We start from the raw sequence: 23355 nt of genomic DNA, 5'->3' as shown, positions 1-23355 counted from the left end.
GGGGGTGAGTCACATTCACTCCATTTGGATTTTGTGTGCAACAGAGAAATGTAATACACCTGCCTACGTATACCAAACCCCTTTTTCTATCTGAAGAAGTGTGCATGCACACGAAAGCTCATACCAAGAACTAACTTAGTTGGTCTTTAAGGTGCTACTGGAAGGAATTTTTTTTGTTTTGACTATGGCAGACCAACACGGCTACCTATCTGTAACTCAAACCCCTTTGGTTACTGGTCAGGTAATGGAAGCTTATGAAAAAGCCACTTGTTTGTATACTACCTAGTAAGGCTATAGTGAAGATAAGATCTAAGCCACACAGCCAAATCCTATGCATATTCATTTGGAATTTAGTCTCATAATTCACTAAAAATTACTTCAAGTAACTTGACATTTATCAGTACTCCTAGCCTCCCACCCACATGGTGGTGGTGGTGGTGGTGATGATAGCAATAATACTCAGCCCCCACCACCTACAGAGGATAGCAGTCCCTCCCAGCTCTCACCGGGGATCCCTCCTTTTCTTCCCAGCCTGCCCACAAATTGTCCAATCATGGGCAGGTTACCCTGTGGGCAGACCGGACTGAGCCTGTGGGCTTCACTCCAGTCTGTCTGCTGGGCACTGAAGCCAGGAGGCTGGGGGTTGAAGGCAAAACTTGCATAAAATTCCTCCATTCTTCTGTTAGCAAAAACACCTGCCAGGTCAAAAGCCCTTTCATAAGCACAAAGGCACCATTTGGATTTCATTCATAGAACTACTATTTATATTACTCATAAGTATGTTCTTGTTCTTTAAAAGCTCTCTTATCTTTTATTATTTTCTATCATTCAGCTGAATCGTGGATGCTTGCTTCTAATAAAAATCTGAGCTCAAAATAACATTTTCAATTTATGTACATTCATTGAATATTTTTTTCTATTCCATGTGGTTGAATGAAAATGCCCCACATAACATGACATAAGCAGAATATTGCCCTCATATTTCATTCTCTGTTGGAATGCAGAAAAAGATGCATTTTAAGAATTCCACTTCTTTTGTTGTTTAAAAAGAATCACTCAGTCTTCCTAGGTCTGAACAGGTTCATACTGTGAATTTTCCACTGAAGTATAACTTTGTTCTTGCCTCCTTATTTGACATTTTGAGAAATATAATACTGGCAGATATTCATAGGTATAATAGCTGCCATTATTATTTATCTGGAACATCTAATCAGGAAGCAAGAACAAAGTTATTATTCATGGAGGAAACAGCAGGGCAAATTTCTGCACTAAAACTACCTGCTCACTCATGTCTGAATTAGAAATATAGAACATGAAATATAGTCTTGCTTCTACTTGAGAAGATTATATTCCATTCCTCCCCATCCCACAATAATATATCACATCCCTTCTTTTGTCTGTCTAATTTTATTTTCTAGAGCCTCCTTCTGCAGCTCTTCCCTGTAATGATCCCATAGTTCTGTAAAAACTGCAAATCAAAACTTTCATTTAAAAAGAATAAGAAAACTCTGCATGAGATATGGGGAAATCTTATGGAAGTGTGAAGAATAAACTTTGACCCAATCCCAATTCCCCTGCTCCCTTTTATTGGCATTTACTGCTGCCAAATCCTTATGAAAGAAATTTGAGGAGATCTATGGGCAAGGTAATATGCTGCCACTATCATTGTTGTTGAAAAGCAATTTCCGCTTATCCCATCGGCTTCCAGGCATGGGCATATGGCTAGGCCCATGGGAAGGAAAACTCCTGAATTTGCAAACTATACCAGTCAAAGAATATATGCTATTTAAGAAATTTGCTTAGGATCAAGATGCATAGAAAGAGTAGAATGGAGTCAAAACTGGTAGCAGAGCACAAAGAATTAACATTCTCTACATTTAAAGGTAAAGGTAAAGACCTGCCCGTACGGGCCAGTCTTGACAGACTCTAGGGTTGTGCGCCCATCTCACTCTATAGGCCGGGGGCCAGCGCTGTCCGCAGACACTTCTGGGTCACGTGGCCAGCGTGACAAGCTGCATCTGGCGAGCCAGCGCAGCACACGGAACGCCGTTTACCTTCCCGCTAGTAAGCGGTCCCTATTTATCTACTTGCACCCGGGGGTGCTTTCGAACTGCTAGGTTGGCAGGCGCTGGGACCGAGCAACAGGAGCGCACCCCGCCGCGGGGATTCGAACCGCCGACCTTTCGATCGGCAAGTCCTAGGTGCTGAGGCTTTAACCCACAGCGCCACCCGCGTCCCCTCTCTACATTTAGGCAGGCCTGAACATATAGCTCAGGAAAGTCCCCATCCACTTGGATTTATGAGCAACCTCTCTTTGGCCATGGATATGTCATTTCATGGGCACAGCTCCACAGAAAGAGTTTGACCTTGAGTGAGACAAGGCTGAAAGGGGATTTGCCTAACTTAAATTGGGACTGCCTTGTTCTAAAACAGGGAGTTCGTATTTTGAGTTATTTCTCTTGATCATTCCTGCTTTTGAGCTGAAACACAGAAATGTAGAAAAAGGGGACAGAAGGTACCCAGAAAACAACTTTAGTATTTAGCATTCAGATGGTGATTCGAGATATCAAAATTGATTATCACAATTATTTTCATTTATAAAATGCCTAGTATATGCTTGGCACGCTACAGAAATAAAAACATCAGGACTCTGCCTGCAACTGGTAAAGGGAGAAAGAAGGGCAAAAGGTTAAAAATTCAATGAAGTAATCTACCTAAGGATGAAAGTACCAAATTGTGTGTGTGTGTGTAAATATTAACATCAAAAGGGAAGTGCAAGAGATAAAAAAAGCAGTTTTCAATAATTTATTAAAGACAAAGAATATTTTCCTCAACTGGCATATATATACATTTTATGAAATTAATGAATTGATTAACTAACTGTTCCTCCTTCATTCAGCACCTATACACATGTGTTCCTGATCTTCCTGATCCTTAATGCTTGCTTCCTGATCCTTAATGCATACAGAATCTTGTCTAGCTAGATTTCTGGTGGGCAGTTGTATCACAGGCCCAACAAAACAGGCAGAGGCAGTAGCTATCTATGGCACCTGGGAAGGAACAGAGTTATCTTGGGCACGGCTATAGAACAGAGCCAAGCAAGCACTCCTGCTACCCTCTCCAATGTAGCTTTGCTGCTAGAAGAAAATAAACTTTGCAGCACATCGGCCTGCACCCTTTTTATGAATGCAAGCACAGCAGATTTTTGGGTGGGCATCTGGCACTATAAAATAAGTCTGTCTATAAATCACACTCTCTGCCTGGAGCCTTTCACAGGATAAGTTTTAAAAACAGCTCTTCATGGAGTAATTTTAAAATCAACTGAAATTAATGATAACTGCTATACTCCCAAACGCCTATTTGGGAGTATTATTATAAATGATAATACTCCCAAACAGTAACCTGAGTGGCAGAATGAATTCTGCTCAGTCACTAGGAGTAACAAGGACGTTATTATTTGTTAGTGGAATGACATCAAGGAAGTAGTCAGGTGGATCTCCTCAAAAAGGACATTCCATAGTATTGGGGTAGTGATGGAAAAAGCTAGACTCCTTGCACTTTCTGATTTTACTTGCGTGAGCAACAGAATATGGAACGGAGCTTCTCCTGAGATCTGAGTTAATAACGGCTGAGCCACCAAGTGCCAAGGTGAACAAAAAAAGTTGCCCAAACTAGAGCATAGGGACACATGCTTTATTTCTAGCAGAACCTCCTTAAGAACACCACATCCTGTCAACTTAGCTATCTTTTATGTAGATAACTGTCAGTGGCAGAGTCTGCATTCTGTAATCTGCACCTCCAGCATCTACCATTGGCTATCATAATTTGTCTTCTTGGTGTTAGATACTGCCTACACATTGTGTTTTGTGCATATTTGCCACTCCTATAATGATCATAATATAGTAGGAAATTCCACTTTGTATAACAAATTACAAAATTAAGGAGTCCAAAGGATTGCAACAACAAGCCTTATAAATGGACAAGGTTTGCTTGAATGAAGGTAAGTTCAAAACCAAGTAGCAGCAAGCAAGGCAAACAGTTGGCATGCTACAAAGTTGACCTGATCTGCGGGTAGCCAAATGGCACTCCTGAGAGGCTGCAGCAGCATGGAGAGGGTGGTCATGGCAAAGAAGCCGCTTCCCCAAACTCTCGGGCCAGCCCAGAAAAGATGGGATGGGGGTGAATGAAAAGCAGAGGACGACAATCGGCTAGCATTGCTTCCCCCCTTTCTTCCTCAGAACATCAGTCAACAGCAGCAAAAGCAAGGGCAGTAAAAAAAAAAAGCATCCTTTGAAAAATTAGAGAAGGCCTTCTTGAATTCACAATTCAACATTACTTTTTTAAGAAGTATTCGAAAAACTGGGTTTCACACAGTGTGAATGGGAGTAGACACAAGCAGCAGCTGAGCTATGATTTTGTAGGTCACGCTTCTTTTGAGAAACAGCCTTTACAAGCAACTTTGGCACTTCTTTATGTTGTGAACCGTCCTGTGATCTTCAGATGAAGGGTGGTATACAAATTTAATATATAATAATGATTGGTGATGGGTTCTTATTTTGCTTGCCACTGCAGAGGCTGCTTCTCATGATTATCTTTTTTTTAATTCACATAAACAGCCTATTTGTATTCTCTGATTGCTAACATTTTAACAACAGAGCTCTGGAACTGACCCCTTTCTTATGGATTGGACATTCTCTCCAAGATCTAGCAATTCTGTCCTAGTGTTGAGAGGTTGCCATCTTGGTGCATGGCACCTCTATCTATGGGAAGAGGCATTTGCTCAGCTCTGAGATGCTGGACTATGGAGGCCTTTGGTCTGATCTAAGGACTCTTCTCATGTTCATCATGCACACTGAATGAAAATAATAATGCCTCACTTGAGGACATTATTTAAATCTGATTTCTCCTTTCTCTCTTGCATTTAAATAACCATTTCTGGCATCAAATTGGCAACTGGACCAGAGGCCAGGTAGGCCTAGTTCAGCATGAGTAGCCTTGTGATGAAAACTAGTCTGACCATGCATGGCAACTACAGTACATGGAAATGTGTGGATGGATAGAAAAAGGAGCAATAAAGCCAGTTTTGCTGCATGGCTGCTCACCAGAGAAGACTGGTTCCCCACAAGTGTGCAGCTGCCACCCCATGAAATCCTAAGTGGCCACTCCATAATTTGCATGCATTTATTTGTTAGGTGTTTTCCTGTTCCAATACATAGTACATGAAGCAAATTACAAAATGGTGCTTCCTACCACAATTAAAACAGGTAAAATACGTGTGTGTGTGTGTGTGTGTGTGTGTAAACAATCCTAACAAAAAGGAAAAGAAACAGCAACCAAAAAGATTAAATGTCCAACAATTCAGACACTAGGAAAATCCTTAGAGAATGTAAATACTGTATTTTCATAGGAGGAAGGAAAAGAGGGAAATGGGCTGGTAAGTCTCTCCAAGCAAAGGATTCTACTGATGAAGCTCTTCTCTGTGCCCAAACTGTTCTTACTTTAGGGAAAGATGGCATACGAAAGAGACATCAATCCCACAATCAGAGGGAAGCGGTGATATAGCGAAGACATTCTGTAATGTCTGCAGGGCCCAAGATGTTTGGGAAAGGGCTGCAACCAGCACTTTGAAGCCATCCAATAGTCACAGCCAAGAAGATCTCCCACGTCACTGCCTGGGTTTAAGAAGTACCTATGGCAGTTCACTTACATTCAGCACTGCAGACTCTGATTAATCAACATTTTGGCTCTCTTTCTTGCTTTCTTTTTAAAAGCTTTACTACATCACAAATATCAAATCAGCCTAGTCATTTGTTTTTCCAGAGGCAGCACCATGGCTACGTCTTCCCTGATCACAGGAAACAAGGCTAACACTGCACTGACTAGCTGGAAACAGACATGGCTGTGCTATGTTGAATTGCAATCCACTCTTCTCCCTGTCCTGGTTTTAAAGGCTGGGAAAACTATACGGGGGGGGGCGATGGTAGGGGAGAGATAACAAGACTGGCAGCTGCCATCGCACAATGCTTCATTTCATCCATCAGGGAAAGGTCTTGTCGGCAAGGAGGTTAATATGAACTTGTTCTATGCAAGCGTTATTAAGCACCTTTCCGAACAAGAAAGATACTGTCCTTAAAGTGCTCTTCTCTTCCAGATTTAGCAAAAAATGGAAAATCTACTGCATGCCAGAGTGCTTGGGGTTGCTTTTATTAAGATAGAAAGGATCTTCCTCCCGATAATATTACCACAGAGTTAGAAATGCTCCTTCTAGGCAATAGGCAATGAAAAGAAAGGAGTGATAACATAGGGAGGGTGAATACTCAACACCCCAATAAATCCATCAAGGACTGACATATCCAAATCCAGGGGGACAACCTCCTCAGTTGCAATAGGAAGGTGAATAAACAAGCTAAAAACAAACCCTGCCGTGTAGTACTGCCCCCACCCCATTAGAACCCCAACTAGGGAAACTTTAGGCTGTTTCTGGATGCCATGGGCCAGCCTCGAACCAGCAAGCTGCACCCAGGCACACATAGGTGTTGCAATCCACAATCTTCATCACAGTGGGGGCCATTAGAAAAGTGTCAAACTATTTTTACACAAAAAGGCCTGGCTACAGGAACGCAGATATTGCTTAGCGCCCAGGGCCTAGGGGCATCCTTCCCAGCACTAGAAGGCATCCATGTTGGTTGACAATGAATTTCTGCACAGTCATCGTGACCCTGGTGCCCTCTTGCATCAGACGCTCACAGATGGCAAGATAAAAATAATTAATGCAACTCTTCCCCTCAGTGACTACCGCACCCAGAATTGTGAGTTTAAAACCATTTTAAAATGTGGAAGGGGGACTTCTTTATACGTGGTAACCAGATATGTTTTACTTAGAGTAGACCAACTCTGTGGTTCTGGGCATCATGCAGTGGCACTGGACCAGGACTTTGTGGCATGTGATTCTCAGAAATTAGTGTGGCATTTGCCATAACTATATCTGACAAACAACTGGAGAGGCGGAACGGACCTACAACATAATTTTATGTGGGATGGGGTGGAACTGGTGGATTAACTGCCTCTTCCAAAGCTCTGCCAACTTCTGCTGGCCAGGGCAGGAGAGGACTAAATGTATTCCTGCCTTAGATAGGGGGTAGAATTACAGTAGTTAGACAAGCATACGAAGAGGGAGGCTATTCTGGGGCTTCTATGAGGAACGAAGGGGCTTAGATCCAGTGTATCCAAAGCCACCGCTATCATGCCCCATCCCCAGAATCGGGCCCAGTGTTAGGGCCTACTGATGGCTGTTCAAAAACCCACCAGCAATAGATCTATGCTCACAGTCATATTATTGTTGTTGTTGTTGTTGTTGTTGTTAAGCAGATGTGCTCATTCGCCAGAGAAGCTCTTCCATGCATGGAGAGAGGTGCCTCCAATTCATCCCAAACTGCTCCCCAGGCCAGCTAGCAGATCCAGAGTTAGGACTGGAGTTTGCTTAAAAGTCAATATCCTTATATCATTCACATAATATTGTGAATCTGAATCTTTATATTTTGCCTTTATAGGGTTTTAAAAAAAAGAATATGGAAAACACCAGCAACTGATAATGAGTAGCAGAAAAAGTAATCTGAAGTAGCTTTTATGCTTCTTGTTATTTCTAAATGGATATTTTCTTTGTTTCTAAAAATAATATTATCTGTCATTAAGTAGTGTTAGTTTACAAATAATGATTTTTTTCAGTCACTATGGGCCTAATCATAATTATCGTTGCTCTTTTTTATTATTCTTACATAGTCTTTTCCAGATAAATCACCACAGACTAAAGGCTTTATCTCAAGTGTAAGGAGCCATCCTCCTGAAGATAATAGGAACTGGCAGTTACTGACCATAGCTTGTAGCAGTGTGAACTGTAAAAGAAAAAGGACTGAGAAATCTTGGACAGAATTTAGATGAGAGCTTCATCTATAATGCTCAGTTTGTAGTTTTAAAAGACCACCAGAAAAGCCAGAAGTATCTCTAAAACTTGCCTGGGAGTAAGCCCAGCTGAGTTCTCAGGCTACTTGTGCCACATGTAAACCATAAAGGGGACAGTCGGGTGAGTCTGAAAACCATTGGCAACAGTTCATTTGTTGCTTATTTTATCTTTCTCCACACTGCTGTCAGTAAGATGGGTTTTTCCTGCTTCTGCTACAGGAATATCAGAGTGTTTCCATAGCCACGGACACTAGGTTAATTTTTGGGATATGGACACCAAGTTCACAGAGCAGAAAAATAAATAAAATATCAAACACAACCAGGGCTGGCCCTACCATTAGGCAAAGTGAGGTGACTACCTCAAGTGGTGGTGAAAGCAGCCCCTTGGCTGTTCCTTCTGAGCCATTCTCTTCTGTTGGAGGACAGAGCTGTATATGCTGTACAGCATGTCCTTGCACCCCCTAAACTAGCATGCTACCTCAGTTGTTGTGGAGTATACCATCCTGTCGTTAGTGATGAACTGAGGTTCCATTGCTTCTCTTAAGTGGAATGGGGAGGGGAACTGCCATTTTGTCCTTTGCCTTAGGCAGCAACACTCTGACCATCAACCCCCTCAAATACACAACTTACGCTCATTCCTATTAGAGGGTGAACAAATATCTTCTTTCCTTTCCTCAATACCCTGAAGTGCAGCTATCTTGACTGTGTGTGGTGTATCATCATCCAATTCCTGCACCACAGCCTTTGTATACAGGGAACATATAGCATGGGCCATTGACTTAAGCTAGAGTTTCAGAGAGTAAGGGAACAATTTTAAGTCCTTACCCATCTTCCACTACACTTTCCTGGAAGCATGATAAGAAGGTCCTCCCTTCTTGATCCATGACACTAAACGCCTCTCTAAGCAACACCATAGCAACCATGTTGTAGGAAGTGATGCTTGAGAAGTCCATTATGACCAGTTGGGTTTGACACCAATCAACAAACACACAAGTAAAGCTTCCTCATTTGGCTTGCTTTGGAAGCCAGTAAGAGCCTGCTCTGGTCTTCCAGGGAACCAGGCAGGGTCAGCCATCAAGGGTCAGCACAGCAGTGTCCCTAATTTCCAGGGATATCCCTGATTTAGAGAATCCGCCCCAGTTTCTGATTTGATCCTGGAATGTCCAGCTTTTCCTTAGGATGTCCCTATTTTCATTGGATAAATGTTGGGGGCATGGAGTTATCAAACCCCTGAGACGTCTGAAGACAATCCTGTATAAGGAGGTTTTTTAAAAAAATGTTTAATGATTTATTATGTTTTTATATGTGCTGGAAGCTGCCCAGAGTGGCTGGGGCAACCCAGTAAGATGTGTGGGGTATAAATGGTAAAATTATCATTATGGAATGAGACATCCCTATTTTCATCAGAGAAATGTTGGCGGCTATGGCATAGGCATGTGTCAAGGGGGTCACCCCCCACAAGGGACCTGATGATAAAAGCTCCCTGGAGCTGCTGCAGTGAGAAAGAGACTCATGGTGTTGAAAGGACTATGGGAGTTCTTGCCCAAGGGCTCTCCTAAACCTGGAGCCAACAAGGATTACAGACAAAGAGAAGCTTGATTCCAAACATCCTCTGAGCAAGTAATTCTAGTTTGGCCTTAGAAAGTAGGAAAATATTGACCTCTGCTCTAGATTTGCCTATCTTCTGAGGCCCAGTTAGATACTTGCTAAGTAATAGAATGCGCAGAATCAAGTCTCACCATGGTCCACTGGAGAAGCAGAGCAGATTCCATTTTACTGGCTGCCAATACAAGCAACCGTGGCTGGAAAACACTTCCAGCATTCACCTTACCTTGTGCACTCCTCATGACCCCAGAGGCCAATACAGGCAGAAGGAGACTTCTTAATGATAAATCATGACAAAATGATCATTCAAGAGATAAAATGTGAATTGCCCCAAGAATCTGCAGTAAACGACCAAAATAAATGAACGAATGAGGGCACATATTTCCTGCTCGATGCAGCACAACACCAGAACACAGGGAGAGAAACCACAAACCAGCTTACTCAACAGCATGTCAGGTAAAAGAACAGAAATATCTACAGACCCACTTTAATTAATTAATTTCTATAGCACTAGCAATGTACATGTTGCTTTACAGTATCCCCAGATGGGGAGTTAGCTGAAGACAGAGAAGGGGAAATAGAGACAGTATTGGAGGACTAAGGGGGTTGAGCTCCAGGGAAGGGATCTGAAAGGAGGGAAGTAGTGGGTGGGGGAAGAGAGAGAGAGAGAGCAGGCACTCTGAAAACTAGTTTGGGGGGAGCTACCAGGAATCAAAGTAACTGAGGGAGGATTAGGTAAAGGTAAAGAGACCCCTGACCATTAGGTCCAGTCATGGCCGACTCTGGGGTTGCGGCGCTCATCTCGCTTTATTGGCCGAGGGAGCAGGTGTACAGTCATGTTGCCAGCATGACTAAGCCACTTCTGGCTAACCAGAGCAGCGCACAGAAAGGCCGTTTACCTTCCCGCCAGAGCGGTACCTATTTATCTACTTGCACTTTGACGTGCTTTCAAACTGCTAGGTTGGCAGGAGCAACGAAATTAAAAGACGCCTGCATAACCTTGCTAGCGTGTGAAATGAGTGCAATTGTGCAGTAGTTGGAGCATTCTTTGGCACTGCCCTTCTTTGGGATTGGGATGTAGACTGATCTTCTCCAATCCTCTGGCCGCTGCTGAGTTTTCCAAACTTGCTGGCATATTGAGTGTAGCACCTTAACAGCACCATCTTTTAAAATTTTAAATAGTTCAGCTGGAATATCATCACTTCCACTGACTCTGTTATTAGCAGTGCTTTCTAAGGCCCATTTGACTTCACTCTCCAGGATGTCTGGCTCAAGGTCAGCAACCACACTACCTGGGGTGTATGAGACCTCCATATCTTTCCGGTATAATTCCTCTGTGTATTCTTGCCACCTTTTCTTGATATCTTCTGCTTCTGTTAGGTCCTTACCACTTTTGTCCTTTATTATGGTAATCTTTGAACGAAATGTTCCTTTCATATCTTCAATTTTCTTGAAGAGATCTCTGGTTCTTCCCATTCTGTTGTTTTCCTCTATTTCTTTGCATTGCTCGTTTAAGAAGGCCTTCTTGTCTCTCCTTGCTATTTTTTGGAAATCTGCATTCAATTTCCTGTATCTTTCTCTATCTCCCTCGCATTTTGCTTGCCTTCTCTCCCCCGCTATTTGTAAGGCCTCGTTGGCAGCCACTTTGCTTTCTTGCCTTTCCTTTTCATTGGGATGGTTTTCATTGCTGCCTCCTGTATAATGTTACAATAGGGTTACCAGGCGTCCCCGGTTTCCAGGGACAGTCCCCGGATTTGCAAATCTGTCCCCGGGAAACATGGCAGCGGCAGTCTTAGCAGTTGGCTCTGGCAGGTTTCAGGAGCTGCTCTCTGCTGTGGCGCCCACCATTTTTCCTGCGCCACAGCAGTGAGCATCAAGCAGCTCCTGAAGCTAGCCAGAGCCAACTACACTACCAGGCTGGCCCCTCCTGGGCAACGGCCGCCCGCCTGTGACCCCCGAGCCTCCCCTGATCTGTCAAAACGAAGGGGGAAGGAGATCGGGGAAGGCTTGGGAGTCATGGGCAGGCGGCGTGCTGTTGCCCAGTTTTTTAAAAAAAACTCTGCGCAGTTATGTTTCACAGGGTGCAAAAGAAGGCCTTTGCACCTTTATACAATATGCATGTGTGCTTGGGGGCCCAGGGTCTTTTGCCTCACCATCCCCACTACTGACTCCCTGTTGCTACTCAGCTTCAAAAAAAAACAACCCAAAAAGTGTTCCCAGATTCATTAAAAAAAATCTGGTAACCATATGTTACGAGCCTCCATCCATAGTTCTTCAGGCACTCTGTCCACCAAATCTAAACCCAACAACATATGGATGGCCAAAGGCTCCTGATATCCCTGCGCAGTATGAAGCAACTATTTCTGCCACACTCCGTGCAAACAGAATATTTTTCTCCCAAGACAAATTGCAAAGCAGGAGTATGGTTTTTGTTGGGACTCTGGCAGCAGGAAGAACCCTCAGCCCTCTACCCACGTACCATGGTCCCAATCCAGATGAGGCTCGGCATGATAATGGTTCTTAAAACTTTACTTCGTAATCTGGCTCTTTTTCTGTACACTGTGAAGTACCGGTATATTTAAACATGTGACTGGGGTCCGCCATCTTTTTTTGTTACCTACAATGCCCACTGGAATGCTGCTGTGTCATGACATATAGGTAAGTACGCTGGCTGCAATGGATTGAATTCCACCCACTCCTTTCATAGTAGCAGAAACACTATGGCCTGGTTGCAGTTTTAACTGTCTCCTGGACTCCTTATATAGATACAAGAAAACAGATTTGCATAAACATCTTCACGCATAATTTAACCTCATTTTCCCTCTCACAGCAATGGGTTTGCATCCCAGTCTTCCTGGACATCAAGACATAGGTAGGTTGTCCCCCCCTTTAAATACTTGAGCTTTGCTTAGAGATGTTCAGGTTAATATGTACAACTCAGTATGAAAGAAACAAACCCCTTATTAACTATGTTAAATAACCAGAAGGTTATTTTAAAAGTTCAATTCAATGTGCCTGGTTTTATAACCCAGAAGTGTTAGCCAGTGAAATGGGTGGTATATAAATTAATAAATAATACTAAATAATATCATGGGTGAAGAATGTTGGAATAAATACAGGATAAGCTGGTAAAGGGACACTCAACTCTTTCACACACCACTACAAGTGTTTACTGAGTAAATGCAAGAAGCATCACTTCTGTATTTGACTGTGGATATATGGTTTTTTGTGGAGAACCTCTGGCCTTCCAGATGTTTCTGGACTACAGTTCCCATCATCTATGACAGTCGGCCAAGCTGGTTGGGGCTGATTTGAGCTGCGGTCTAACAGTACCTAGGTCACAGGTTCCCCACCTCTGGTGTACTGCTCACCAGCAAACCATTAATCTCCTATATAATGTGCACTCTCAAGTACTAAGATAATTGTAGTGAAATACTATAACTATTGACCCAACTTAGCCAAAGTGAAGAGAGCAGTTAAACCAAACTAGTATTAACTGAAGATGCTTTCCATAGGCTTGATTCTCTCACCAAAATAAATTGAACGTATAGGTGCTCAACTTTAGTTGGACTGCTCTCATTATTTCCAGAAGGAATACAACAAACACTATAGCTGTATACAGGTATTAGCCCCATACACAACTAACACAGTACGGGGAGAGTGGAAACCCACTCCCATTGCCCTGCCATTCCAGGGATGGAGGATGGGTGGGTGATAATATCAAAATTTTAGTTCCAAGTACACAATAGTAAACAGGGATTCATAAAAATTAAAACACTTCTAAAAAATTATACATGACTCGGTTCCAAAAGAAGCACATTAGCTCAAACTGACAGACGTTTGGAAGTCTATTTTCCCCCCTATATGTATTTGACTGAACATAAGTTTGGCTATATGCCATATACAACTGGACAAGACACATAGGTTTTCCCCACAGACTAAAAGACTAGCTCTGAGCAAACAATAAATACAGCTTAGAATAAACCATACAGAGGTGGATAGTCTTGCTAAATACTATTGAAAAGCAATATAATTCAAACTAAGTCCAAACGTCTTTGACTATTGAAATGAAATGGAAGTTTGTTCCTCACCTTTTCACTTCCTGTGGGATTGGTTTTTTAAGTCCTGCATATTCAAAACACAAAGTTAGGGCAGCTAGGTGCTGATTGGTCACACATTATACTGTGTTTGCTTGTGTAGATTTTGGAAGCATCTATGAGAGATTGACTCACCTGGATAGGTCAAAACAAAAGAGGAACACTATTCAAGGCACCGATTGTTGAGTGCACAAGAGTCAGTGATGCTGCAGGTGGCCCTAGAACAGTATTTCTAGTTCTTGCATATCTCAACACCCTGCGCTGAAAGGTGAGGAAGGGGAAATAGTGTTGACTGGCTCTATAATATGTTGTATAAAGATGCTTTGCAATGAATACCCCTTTGCCTGTTTTCTGGTAAAACAAATTGTAGGAAAAATTACTGCTATTAATATAGTTAAAACTATGGTTTTCCCAGTAGTGATGTATGGAAGTGAGAGCTGGACCATAAAGAAGGCTGATCGCCAAAGAATTGATGCTTTTGAATTATGGTGCTGGAGGAGACTCTTGAGAGTCCCACGGACTGCAAGTAGATCAAACGTATCCATTCTTAAGGAAATCAGCCCTGAGTGCTCACTGGAAGGACAGATCGTGAAGCTGAGGCTCCAATACTTTGGCCACCTCATGAGAAGAGAAGACTCCTTGGAAAAGACCCTGATGTTGGGAAAGATTGAGGGCACAAGGAGAAGGGGACCACAGAGGATGAGATGGTTGGACAGTGTTCTCGAAGCTACCAGCATGAGTTTGACCAAACTGTGGGAGGCAGTGGAAGACAGGAGTGCCTGGCGTGCTCTGGTCCACGGGGTCATGAAGAGTCGGACACAACTAAATGACTAAACAACAACAATCTTCAAGCTATAATACTCATGGATTCATTTTAGTAACCCATTAACAGAATATAAAAATGTCTGAGCCAATTTTAGGCCACTGAAGCAAAATGATGAAGAATAGTATGCTACAGTGATGCACATTGGGGTAAGACAGCCTAACTTCAAATATGAGCTTAAGGAGTCTGAACAGGTGGCAGCTGACCAGGAAGGAGATGTGATCAATAAAACTATTGAACTGGTGCATGGTAGCTGTGAAAAAGGCAAATTCCATTATATGGATCTCTAGAGAAGGGACTGAAAAGAAAACTCTCGATCACGTAACCATGTTATACAAATCTATGGTGCAATTGCACTTTGAATACTGCCTACAGTTCTGATCGCCTCATCTCAAAAATGATATTATAGACCTGGAAAAAAGCACAGAAAAGGGCAACCAAAATGTTTGTGTGGCTGGAAGAACAGCATTTGAGGCCTTTTGGGGGGTGGAAAAAGACAAATAAGCAGGGGACATGAGGTGTACAGAATTATGCATGGTGTGGAGAAAATGGACAAATACTTCCCCCCCCTCCCTCTCTCAAAATACTACAGCCTGAGGGTTATTCAGGGAAAATGAATGTTGGAGATTTAGGACAGAAAAAAAAAGGAAGCACTCCTTCCCACAGTGCTTAGTTAAAGTATGGAATTCACTACCAAAAGATGTAGGAATAGCCACCAATCTGAATGACTTTAAAAAGGTTTAAGACTAATTCATGGTGGGGAAGACTATCAAAGGCTGCTAGCCATGATGACTGTATGATATCTCATGTTTTGGAGGCTGTATAGTACTGAATACCAGTAGCTGGAAAGCATAAGTGGGAAGCATGTTGTTGCATTCAAGCCCTCCTGGCCATCTTCCCAAAGGAATGTCGTTGTCCAGTGAGAAGAGGAGGCAGAACTAGATGGGCCTTTGGTCTCATTTAGCAGGGCTCTTCTTATGTTCTATGTTTGGGTGCCATGGGAGACCTTGAATCCCACTCAGCCATGGACTTAGTGCCTGGCTTTATGCAAATTGCAGTTTTACAGTTTTAGTTCCTGATCAGCCGCAGGGAATACATGTGGCCTAGCCCACAGGATTGTTGTGAAGAGAAATTGGAGAATGACTGTAATGTAATGAAAATGAACATGTTTAAAAGTGCTGTAAATGCTAAGTGCAAACAATATCTATCAACTTTCATTGTCAAGAATCCAAGAAAACCACTAAAAAGGGGGATATCTGCCAATATTTCCATTTTTAACAAGATTTAGCACTCAAAAGCAGAGGAATTAGAAAAGGTGGTAGAATAGTTCTGCCATTTGTCTGTAGCACAGAATATAGCACAAGAAAGTATGCTGCCTATTTGGAATGTATGCTGTCAAACTGCAATGCTCCAAGCTTTACATTTGCACAATGCTATCTTGCCTGAAGGACAAACAATTGTTACTGATGCATTACAGTTGCCTAAGATACAGTAGTCATTTTAGGCTTGACAGAAACATAAGATTTTTGCCATCTTGAGAAAAAATTATTGTCAAAATAAATAAAAAGGAGTTAACTCGAAAGCAGATTTATTCTACCAAACAAGTACAGACTGAGACAAAAATTCTGTTTGAACCTCTAATTATTTGGGAGGGGATCCCTAATGAGTGTGGGTGTCCATTTACATTCAGCTTCCATAAAATTAAAGTTTCCAGTTATTTGACCACGGAGGCTGTTCATTCACAAATGCTTTAGACTACACCTCTCTTATCACCAGGTGCCAGGCAACAATGTTTTCATTTTCCCAGTATTTTAACAATATTAATGGGGTTTTTTTTTTTAAAAAAGTTTGTTGTTTATGCTTTATTTGAATTGTATCAGTTTGCCCTAGAAGCTCTGCTGAAGGGCAGTGGAAATATTTAAATAAAGAATATTAAATACATGGCAGACATTTAGGATTGGGCTGGCTATTCCAACACCCCACACATGCACCTGCAGTCCACACACTGGACACTGTTTACATGGGAATGCATCTGCTTAGTGATCAGTGCATGTAGGCCCAGACTGCACAATCTATACACAATAAAGCAAAGAGCATCTGTCTGTATGGTATCTGCATGCAGCTTCAGCTTGAATAAGTTTTATTTTAAAATGTCTGCAAATATCAGTTTTTATGATAATGGAATTTCCAACTTTTGCTGAGCTTTCTTAGGCCTTTAGCATAGTCATACATTTCCTCTTTCTTCATTCATTACTGCATTTCTCCCAAAGCCCAAACAAATCCAGTAATTGGAGTGTGCACTAGCGCAAATGATTTTCCAACAGTACAGGTTTACCCTAGCCAGCTCAAAAGAGGCACCATATACTACTGCTCTTGGGAATAAGAATTACTGTTTGCTGGTGTGATTATAAAACAGATCTGCTGACGTTAGAACAGCAGAATAGAAATCCAGCTCATGTTTGGGGACAAGATGGATCAACAATCTGTTTTTAATGTGATAATTTTCAGATCTAGTCAAAGTTGTTTGAAATACAATATGCATATAAAACACAGTAAGACAATTATTTTGTCTTTAAATTTTGTCACATGGGTGGGAAGAGGTGGCCTCATGCCTTGCAGCCAATTTGTTATTTATTTCAATTAGTTATTTATTTCAGCCAATATATTACATCTCAGCTCAACAACTGTTGGCCATGCTCCATAGACCCATCCTTCCCTTCCATTTTACCTTCCTTCCTTCCAATTTTACCTGATCTCCCAGATCCTAATCCAACATGGAAGGAGCCCTTACATTCAGAGCAACCTAATTAGGATACAAGCCCCAGAACATAACCACCACAAAACATTAGCTTTTTTAAAAAACCATCAAACTCCTATGGTAAACAGGCCTTCAGAGAAATATACCTAAGCAGAAGAGAGAATTATGGGAGTAGAGAAGGCTTGAAGTTTCTAGGAGGCCCAAACACTGATGTATATACACTCCCAGGGAAGGGAGTTTCACAGCAATCCTATGCACATTGAACTAAAGGGAGCCAACTTTTTAAGTCAACATGCATAGGATTGTGCTGTAAGTCATAATTAAGTTGGTTCCATCAGCATCTTTCTCTCCTTTGACCCCGCCCCTCCCTTATGATCTAATATATTCCTCCGTGAAAGAGATTAAAGAATGAGCATTTCTTGGTCTCAATACCATTGGTTCCACATGTATGTTCCTCTATATGTGTGTGTGTGTGTTTGTGTGTTACTTTGAAACAGCACACATTGTCTTGCACATTTTAAACACAATTTGTGGAACAGATTAAATAACAAATGGTATTTTTTTCATTCTTTCAAATATAACAGACATTAAAAAGAGACCCTCATGTCTGTTCACATGATTTGGATGCTTATCTGAAAAAGAAACTTTGGGAAAGATTTAAATTGTTTTGATTTGCTTCGACTGGAGTTCACTATTCTCCAGTCCAAATATCAGCTTAACAGCATTTGAAAATTCAGGAATTTCATAATTATGCTAATAAGAATGATTTTACCTTTCAGTTCTCATTTGCTTATGGCTCCTGAAAGCATAATGCTAATTAAAAAGGCTAGTAACTAGTTGACTTAGGCCACTCCAACAAGTATGCTATCTCTCTCTATGTGTAGCTTCCTCTCATTACAAAAAACCTAAAATGATATTTTGTCATCTCCAAGAAATGCCTGCAATGTGTCTCATGGGTACCTACAAATTTATGATATTACAGGCAATAAACTCACTGTGCGTGTGTTTGTTTATTTCATATTTAAATTAAACAGAACTTTCATAAAGCTTAATAATATGCACTGAACTCAACACATGACAGTACAATATATAGCAGGAAAGGGGGGAGGGCAGGGAATCAAAGCTGTGTCTTACTGTGATATGATCTTCAAACAGCATGCTTAAATTGTTAAAAATCTCAACAGACTAAAAACTGAGTTTGGTTCTATTTGACTGTATTAATTCATATTGCAATTTAGATACAGTAATTTATTATTATTATTAAAGAAACACATAGGCCACAAACTGCAATTCATTTAAATTTATACTGGTTCTTCAGCTATATAGACTGCATTTCTTGTTACAGAAATGGCTTTATGAAATTTGTCATAGTCAAGAAAAGGCTGTGATATGGGATGACATCCACAGTTAGACACCTTACAGTGATGGTAGGGGAAATGGCAGGCAAATAAACGTTTAGCTGTGAAATCATCAATCTTTACTGAATATGCAGGATAAATGCAGTTTTCCCCTTTGAGCTGCCTACTTCTTCGGACTATTATATTTGTACTGGACACAAAACTGTATGGGTCATTTTTACAAAAGCTAGTATCTCTGCAGCATGTTGTGGTATGAAAGCCACAAAAATGCAGTCTCAGTATACCAGAATGCCTTTAACCTCATTACTAATTTTGTCATCATCTCAGGAACCGTAGAACAATTAAGAATTTTATCTTAGTTCAACATCCCAGGGTGGATTCCTTTCCCTCAAGAGCTCAGAATTGGTGAAACAAAAAATAGGATTCTAGAGGTTTGCAATATTTCCACCTCAGAAAGATAAAGCCCTCTTGCAAGAGACCTGTCAAACTGAATTATGTTCCAAATTTCAACCATACATGCTTATATGTACATGATTCACTATACCAGCATGAGACCTATAATACTTAGTGGGCCATGTTGTTTTACATAAAGTCACATACATTTCCCTATAGCAAAGCTCTAAGCTAAAAGAGCCTAACATTCTGCCACAACTGCTGCAAATTAAAGGGCTGGAGGATTGCTATGTTATGGCCTCCAAACAAAAATACTACACTAATGGGAAAACCCAAAAGTATCCTTCTTTTCTTATGTTTGAATATATCTGCATCCTTCTAATTATTTTCAGGTGTATGTCTAAAGAAGTAATAACTACAGAACAAAATAGATTCCTTCTCCAATAAAAGATTAAGTGAATCTAACCTGAAAATGTTTTATGCAACCCTTTTCTCCCCCCACCCCCCAAACATGCACAAAAAAGTGTCAGTGATTTTTCTACAGAGTATTCAACGCACCATTCTTAATGCAATAAAATAAAATACTCCCATCTTCCATATTTGCTATGCAAATGTTTCTCCCCTTCTCTTTATTTGCACAGAATATTTCAATGTGTCACTAACTGCTGGATTTTCTTCTACCCTGAGAAGATCTGCATGAATAAAAAAAATGTCCACAACCACAACTGCATCAACAGAACCGAGAATTTGATCACTAGAGATGGTATCTGGCAAGTCAGTTATTTGTACCACGGAAGTTCGGCTTTTAATATTTTTAATCCTGCACCCAGAATGTTCTATAGATGATACCCATCTAAGGCATCAACAGTTTTGCCCTCCAAGCACTGCTGTAACACACAGCGCTAAAAATGTTAAGGCATAATCAGAGCAGAACCTACCTTCCATCATGGTGGCAGAATTGCATTCCTTAGTTTCCACAGAGCCTGAAAAAATACAGGAAATTACGATTCCAGTTATCAGATGCTTAATGTAAGCTCTTAAAACCAGTGTCTTAGATACATGATTGGTGCAGCAGCCAGAAGAAAATAAAATGCGGAGGAAAAAACAGAATGAGAGTGTGCTAAGGCAAAAGATAGGCCATGGATGCTGCTGTAGCTGTATCACCTACAGGCTCACAGAAGGATGCTGAGAGAGAGAGAGAGAGAGAGAGAGAAAGGGAGGGGTGGAGGGAGCTGGCTTAGCTCACACGCCTGCTAGTATCTCAGCCAATCCCTCTAGCTTTCTATCTCGTCACATGGTAGCTTGCTTGCATCTCCTGACACAATACCCCTGGAGAACACAGGAACCTATTTTCCCCCCTTTCTCCCCCTCGGTTTCACAACACACACACACACGCCCTCAGCTTCTGTGCCTTGTGATGTACTTCCCCCTTCAATAATCTTGTGGCAGCATCTGGGTGAACAAGATTAATTATCAAGCACTGTCAGATTAGCAGAGAGGTTTGCTGTGAAATCTGCATGTAAACAGGGTTGGGGCAAAATTGATTTAATTATATTCTTTTTTATTTTATTTTTTAAAAAAATTAAAAATAAATTCTGCTGGCACGGTACTGTATAAATGGAACTGCGCAGCTGCCTTCTGATAATGCCCATATATCCAGGATGTCAGCTTCTATAGATCTCATAACACAGAGAAACTGTAAGCCTGGCTTCACATTTGTGTCGGCTGATTCCTCCCCCCCCCCCATTCCCCTCTCCTCCCTGCCAGTCCCTCCTTCCCTGCCCCCCACCAACCATTCAAGAGAAAAATCAATTGGCCTGACGTCACATCATAAACAATTATCCTCAGGAGGAGGATGCAGAAGGAATTTCACCCAGACCACCTTCCAAGAGTGCACTGGAATTAATTTCGCTTGGAGAGCATCCGCATCAAGGGGCAGGGAACTGCCATTAGAAAACCAGAGGAAACAAAAGGGATACAGACACGAGGGACTTTCAAAACCAGCAGGCTCGGAAATGCGCAAGAACGTCAGGAGAGAAGAAATAAAAAGCTGTGGGACCAGGCTGCAGGTTTTCAGGAAACACAACGGTAAAACAGACACGAACCAACATTGGCATCTCTCACTTGTTACCTTGCAATGCAGTAACAAATTGTATATACAAGGCTAAACGGTGGGGTGAGAAAACCTAGAGTGTTGCTGACTACCCCCCCTGTAATTCGTCTGTCTTCTCCTTCCACAGCAGGCGTATTTAATCATATCCTAGTAGTTCTTCTGTAGCCATTGGTATTGCTAAACATATTTACTACTGAAGTAAATATGTGAAGTGGGTAAAGGAAGAGAGCATTTTTGCCACAGCCAATACTCACAGTGGAAGCAAATAAAATTTGTCTCAGTGACTGCTAAAGGAGACTTAGATAAGAGATAGATAACAGATAGATCTCTGCAACAGTCTTAAGGTATTCTTTAAAGTTCTGGAAAAATAATTATTTACTCTTTCACATAGTACCAGGATTAAGGGAACTTGAAGTTAACATTTTTTCCATTTAAACATGCTGTGTTTTCTCAAAGGATCGGCTCTCTCAAATCCCTGCTACAGGATTTTCCAGTGACCTGTGCTATACAGGCTGGAGAATTCTTAAGTAACAGATTTATCCATCTGTGAGGAACCTTTGGCTCTATAGATGCTGCTGAACTACAACTCCCATCATGTCTGACAATTGGTGATGTTGGCTGGGGCTGATAGGAATTGTAGTCCATCAACTTCTGGAGGGCCAAAGGTCTCCTCCGCCTCATTTATGGTACAAGAGTTCAAACAGGTACACATGGTTAACAGCTGACTTACAAGGGGCATGATTTGATTTCTTAGTATGATTTTTGCTTTAAGATTTTCAAGTAAGGACAAAGTCCTCTAAATCTAATAATTCAATGTTCTTGGCAAACTTTCTAGAACACTAGCCTTGGTTTGAACCTTGATATAGGAATATGCCCTTGAAGCCATATGACATGGAGACTATAATGGAATATTGCCCAATGGACCCACCAGTCCCAGTCTTTTAGACACCTCAGCTCAAAATTTGTCTTCTTTGCAGAAATACAACTTAGATGCAGCAGCACTAGTGCGCAGTCCTGGTCAGTGAAATAATGGCTTTGGGGGATTAGAGAGGAAGGAGTTTGCACAGTCTTGACTGCCCAACTGGAAATTCACATGATCTTGGTATGAAGGTTGAGTCATAATAATGGAGCCCGCAGGACTGCCAACTGCTCTTATTGTTTCTTTGCTCTCTTCCAATCAGTACATACATTCCGCTGCTTTGAGACTTGTTGGCATCCATCTGTCTCAAGAGACAATGGAGTGCACCTCTGGGGGTGAAGTCAAGCCACTGCGTTAGCAGCAGCGAAGTGACCTGCCCGGGACACAAGCCTGGGCAGTGTGTATGGCTGCCCAGATGACCATCTCCTTCATAGTTGCTGTTTTAATCCTAACTAGAAGTTAATTCTCAGATAATCTGTAATTTGGAAAGTTCATATGTGCAACAGCACCATAAGCCTGAATGTATGCCTATGAACATACAAGGCAATGTGCTACACAAGCCCATTGTACATATATGCCTGCAGTTAGAGCTTTCCCATTGGAAAGAGTGATGGTGTCTGATGCTCATGTGCACCATGGATCCAATTTTACATCGTACATGTACAGAGTACCTCCTGTAGTCGTATTCAGTTATAACCCAATCAGAATAGACCCACTGAAATTAATGAAACTAAGTAATTTTATCATTTATTGATTTATTTAATTTATATACTGCCAATCATGCGAAGATCACAGGGTGGTTTATAATATAAAAACAGAAAAATACCATAATAACAAAAACAATACCCCTCCCAATGGTTTAAAAGGCCATAGACTGGGTTTAAACAATTAAACAAAGGCCTGGGAGAAGAGAAATGCTTTTGCCTGGTGCCTAATGATATGCAACAAAGGTGCCAGGCAAGTCTCCCTGGGGAAGAGAAGGGAGTCACCGCAGAAGAGGCCTGTTCTCATGTTTCCACCCTCCGAAAATCATCAATGGGTCTATTCTGAGTAGAACTAGAATTTAATATCACCCTATATATACAAATTCCAGTTTAGAGGTAGTGTGAACCAACCACTGGTATGAATGTGGATGTTTCTTAATATTGTGGTTTGTTACAGAATATCAAAGACACTTTAAAAAGACATAACGGCTTCCTCTTGAAAACAAGACAAAAACTCTAACTTCAAAGTGCATAAAGAGATACTATTTCTTTCCAAATTGAGACGTGGTAAAGGTAAAGGTAAAGGTACCCCTGCCCGTACGGGCCAGTCTTGACAGACTCTGGGG

At 41.5% G+C, this 23355-nt stretch overlaps 1 protein-coding gene across 19 annotated transcripts in view; it reads right to left on the bottom strand.

Annotated features, from left to right (window-relative positions):
- The window catches only part of SGIP1 (SH3GL interacting endocytic adaptor 1), a 145685-nt gene that overhangs the window by 104110 nt on the left and 18220 nt on the right, over positions 1-23355 (bottom strand). For 13 of the 19 annotated variants that reach the window (XM_081915752.1, XM_081915741.1, XM_081915756.1 and 10 more), the window contains exon 1: positions 8590-8749. In XM_081915752.1, the coding sequence (XP_081771878.1) occupies positions 8590-8734 (145 nt within the window). In that variant the 5' untranslated portion in view covers positions 8735-8749. Of the gene's footprint in view, positions 1-8589; positions 8750-8784; positions 8875-19931; positions 19977-23355 lie in introns of those variants that run through there. The other 6 variants (XM_081915742.1, XM_081915761.1, XM_081915760.1 and 3 more) reach the window with 2 other exon arrangements.

Source organism: Podarcis melisellensis (genome assembly GCF_964234715.1).
Source record: "Podarcis melisellensis genome assembly, chromosome: 6".
In the NCBI taxonomy this organism is placed as follows: domain Eukaryota; kingdom Metazoa; phylum Chordata; class Lepidosauria; order Squamata; family Lacertidae; genus Podarcis; species Podarcis melisellensis.
Note: the sequence above shows the minus strand (reverse complement) of the source record. Positions and strands in the feature narration are given on the sequence as shown.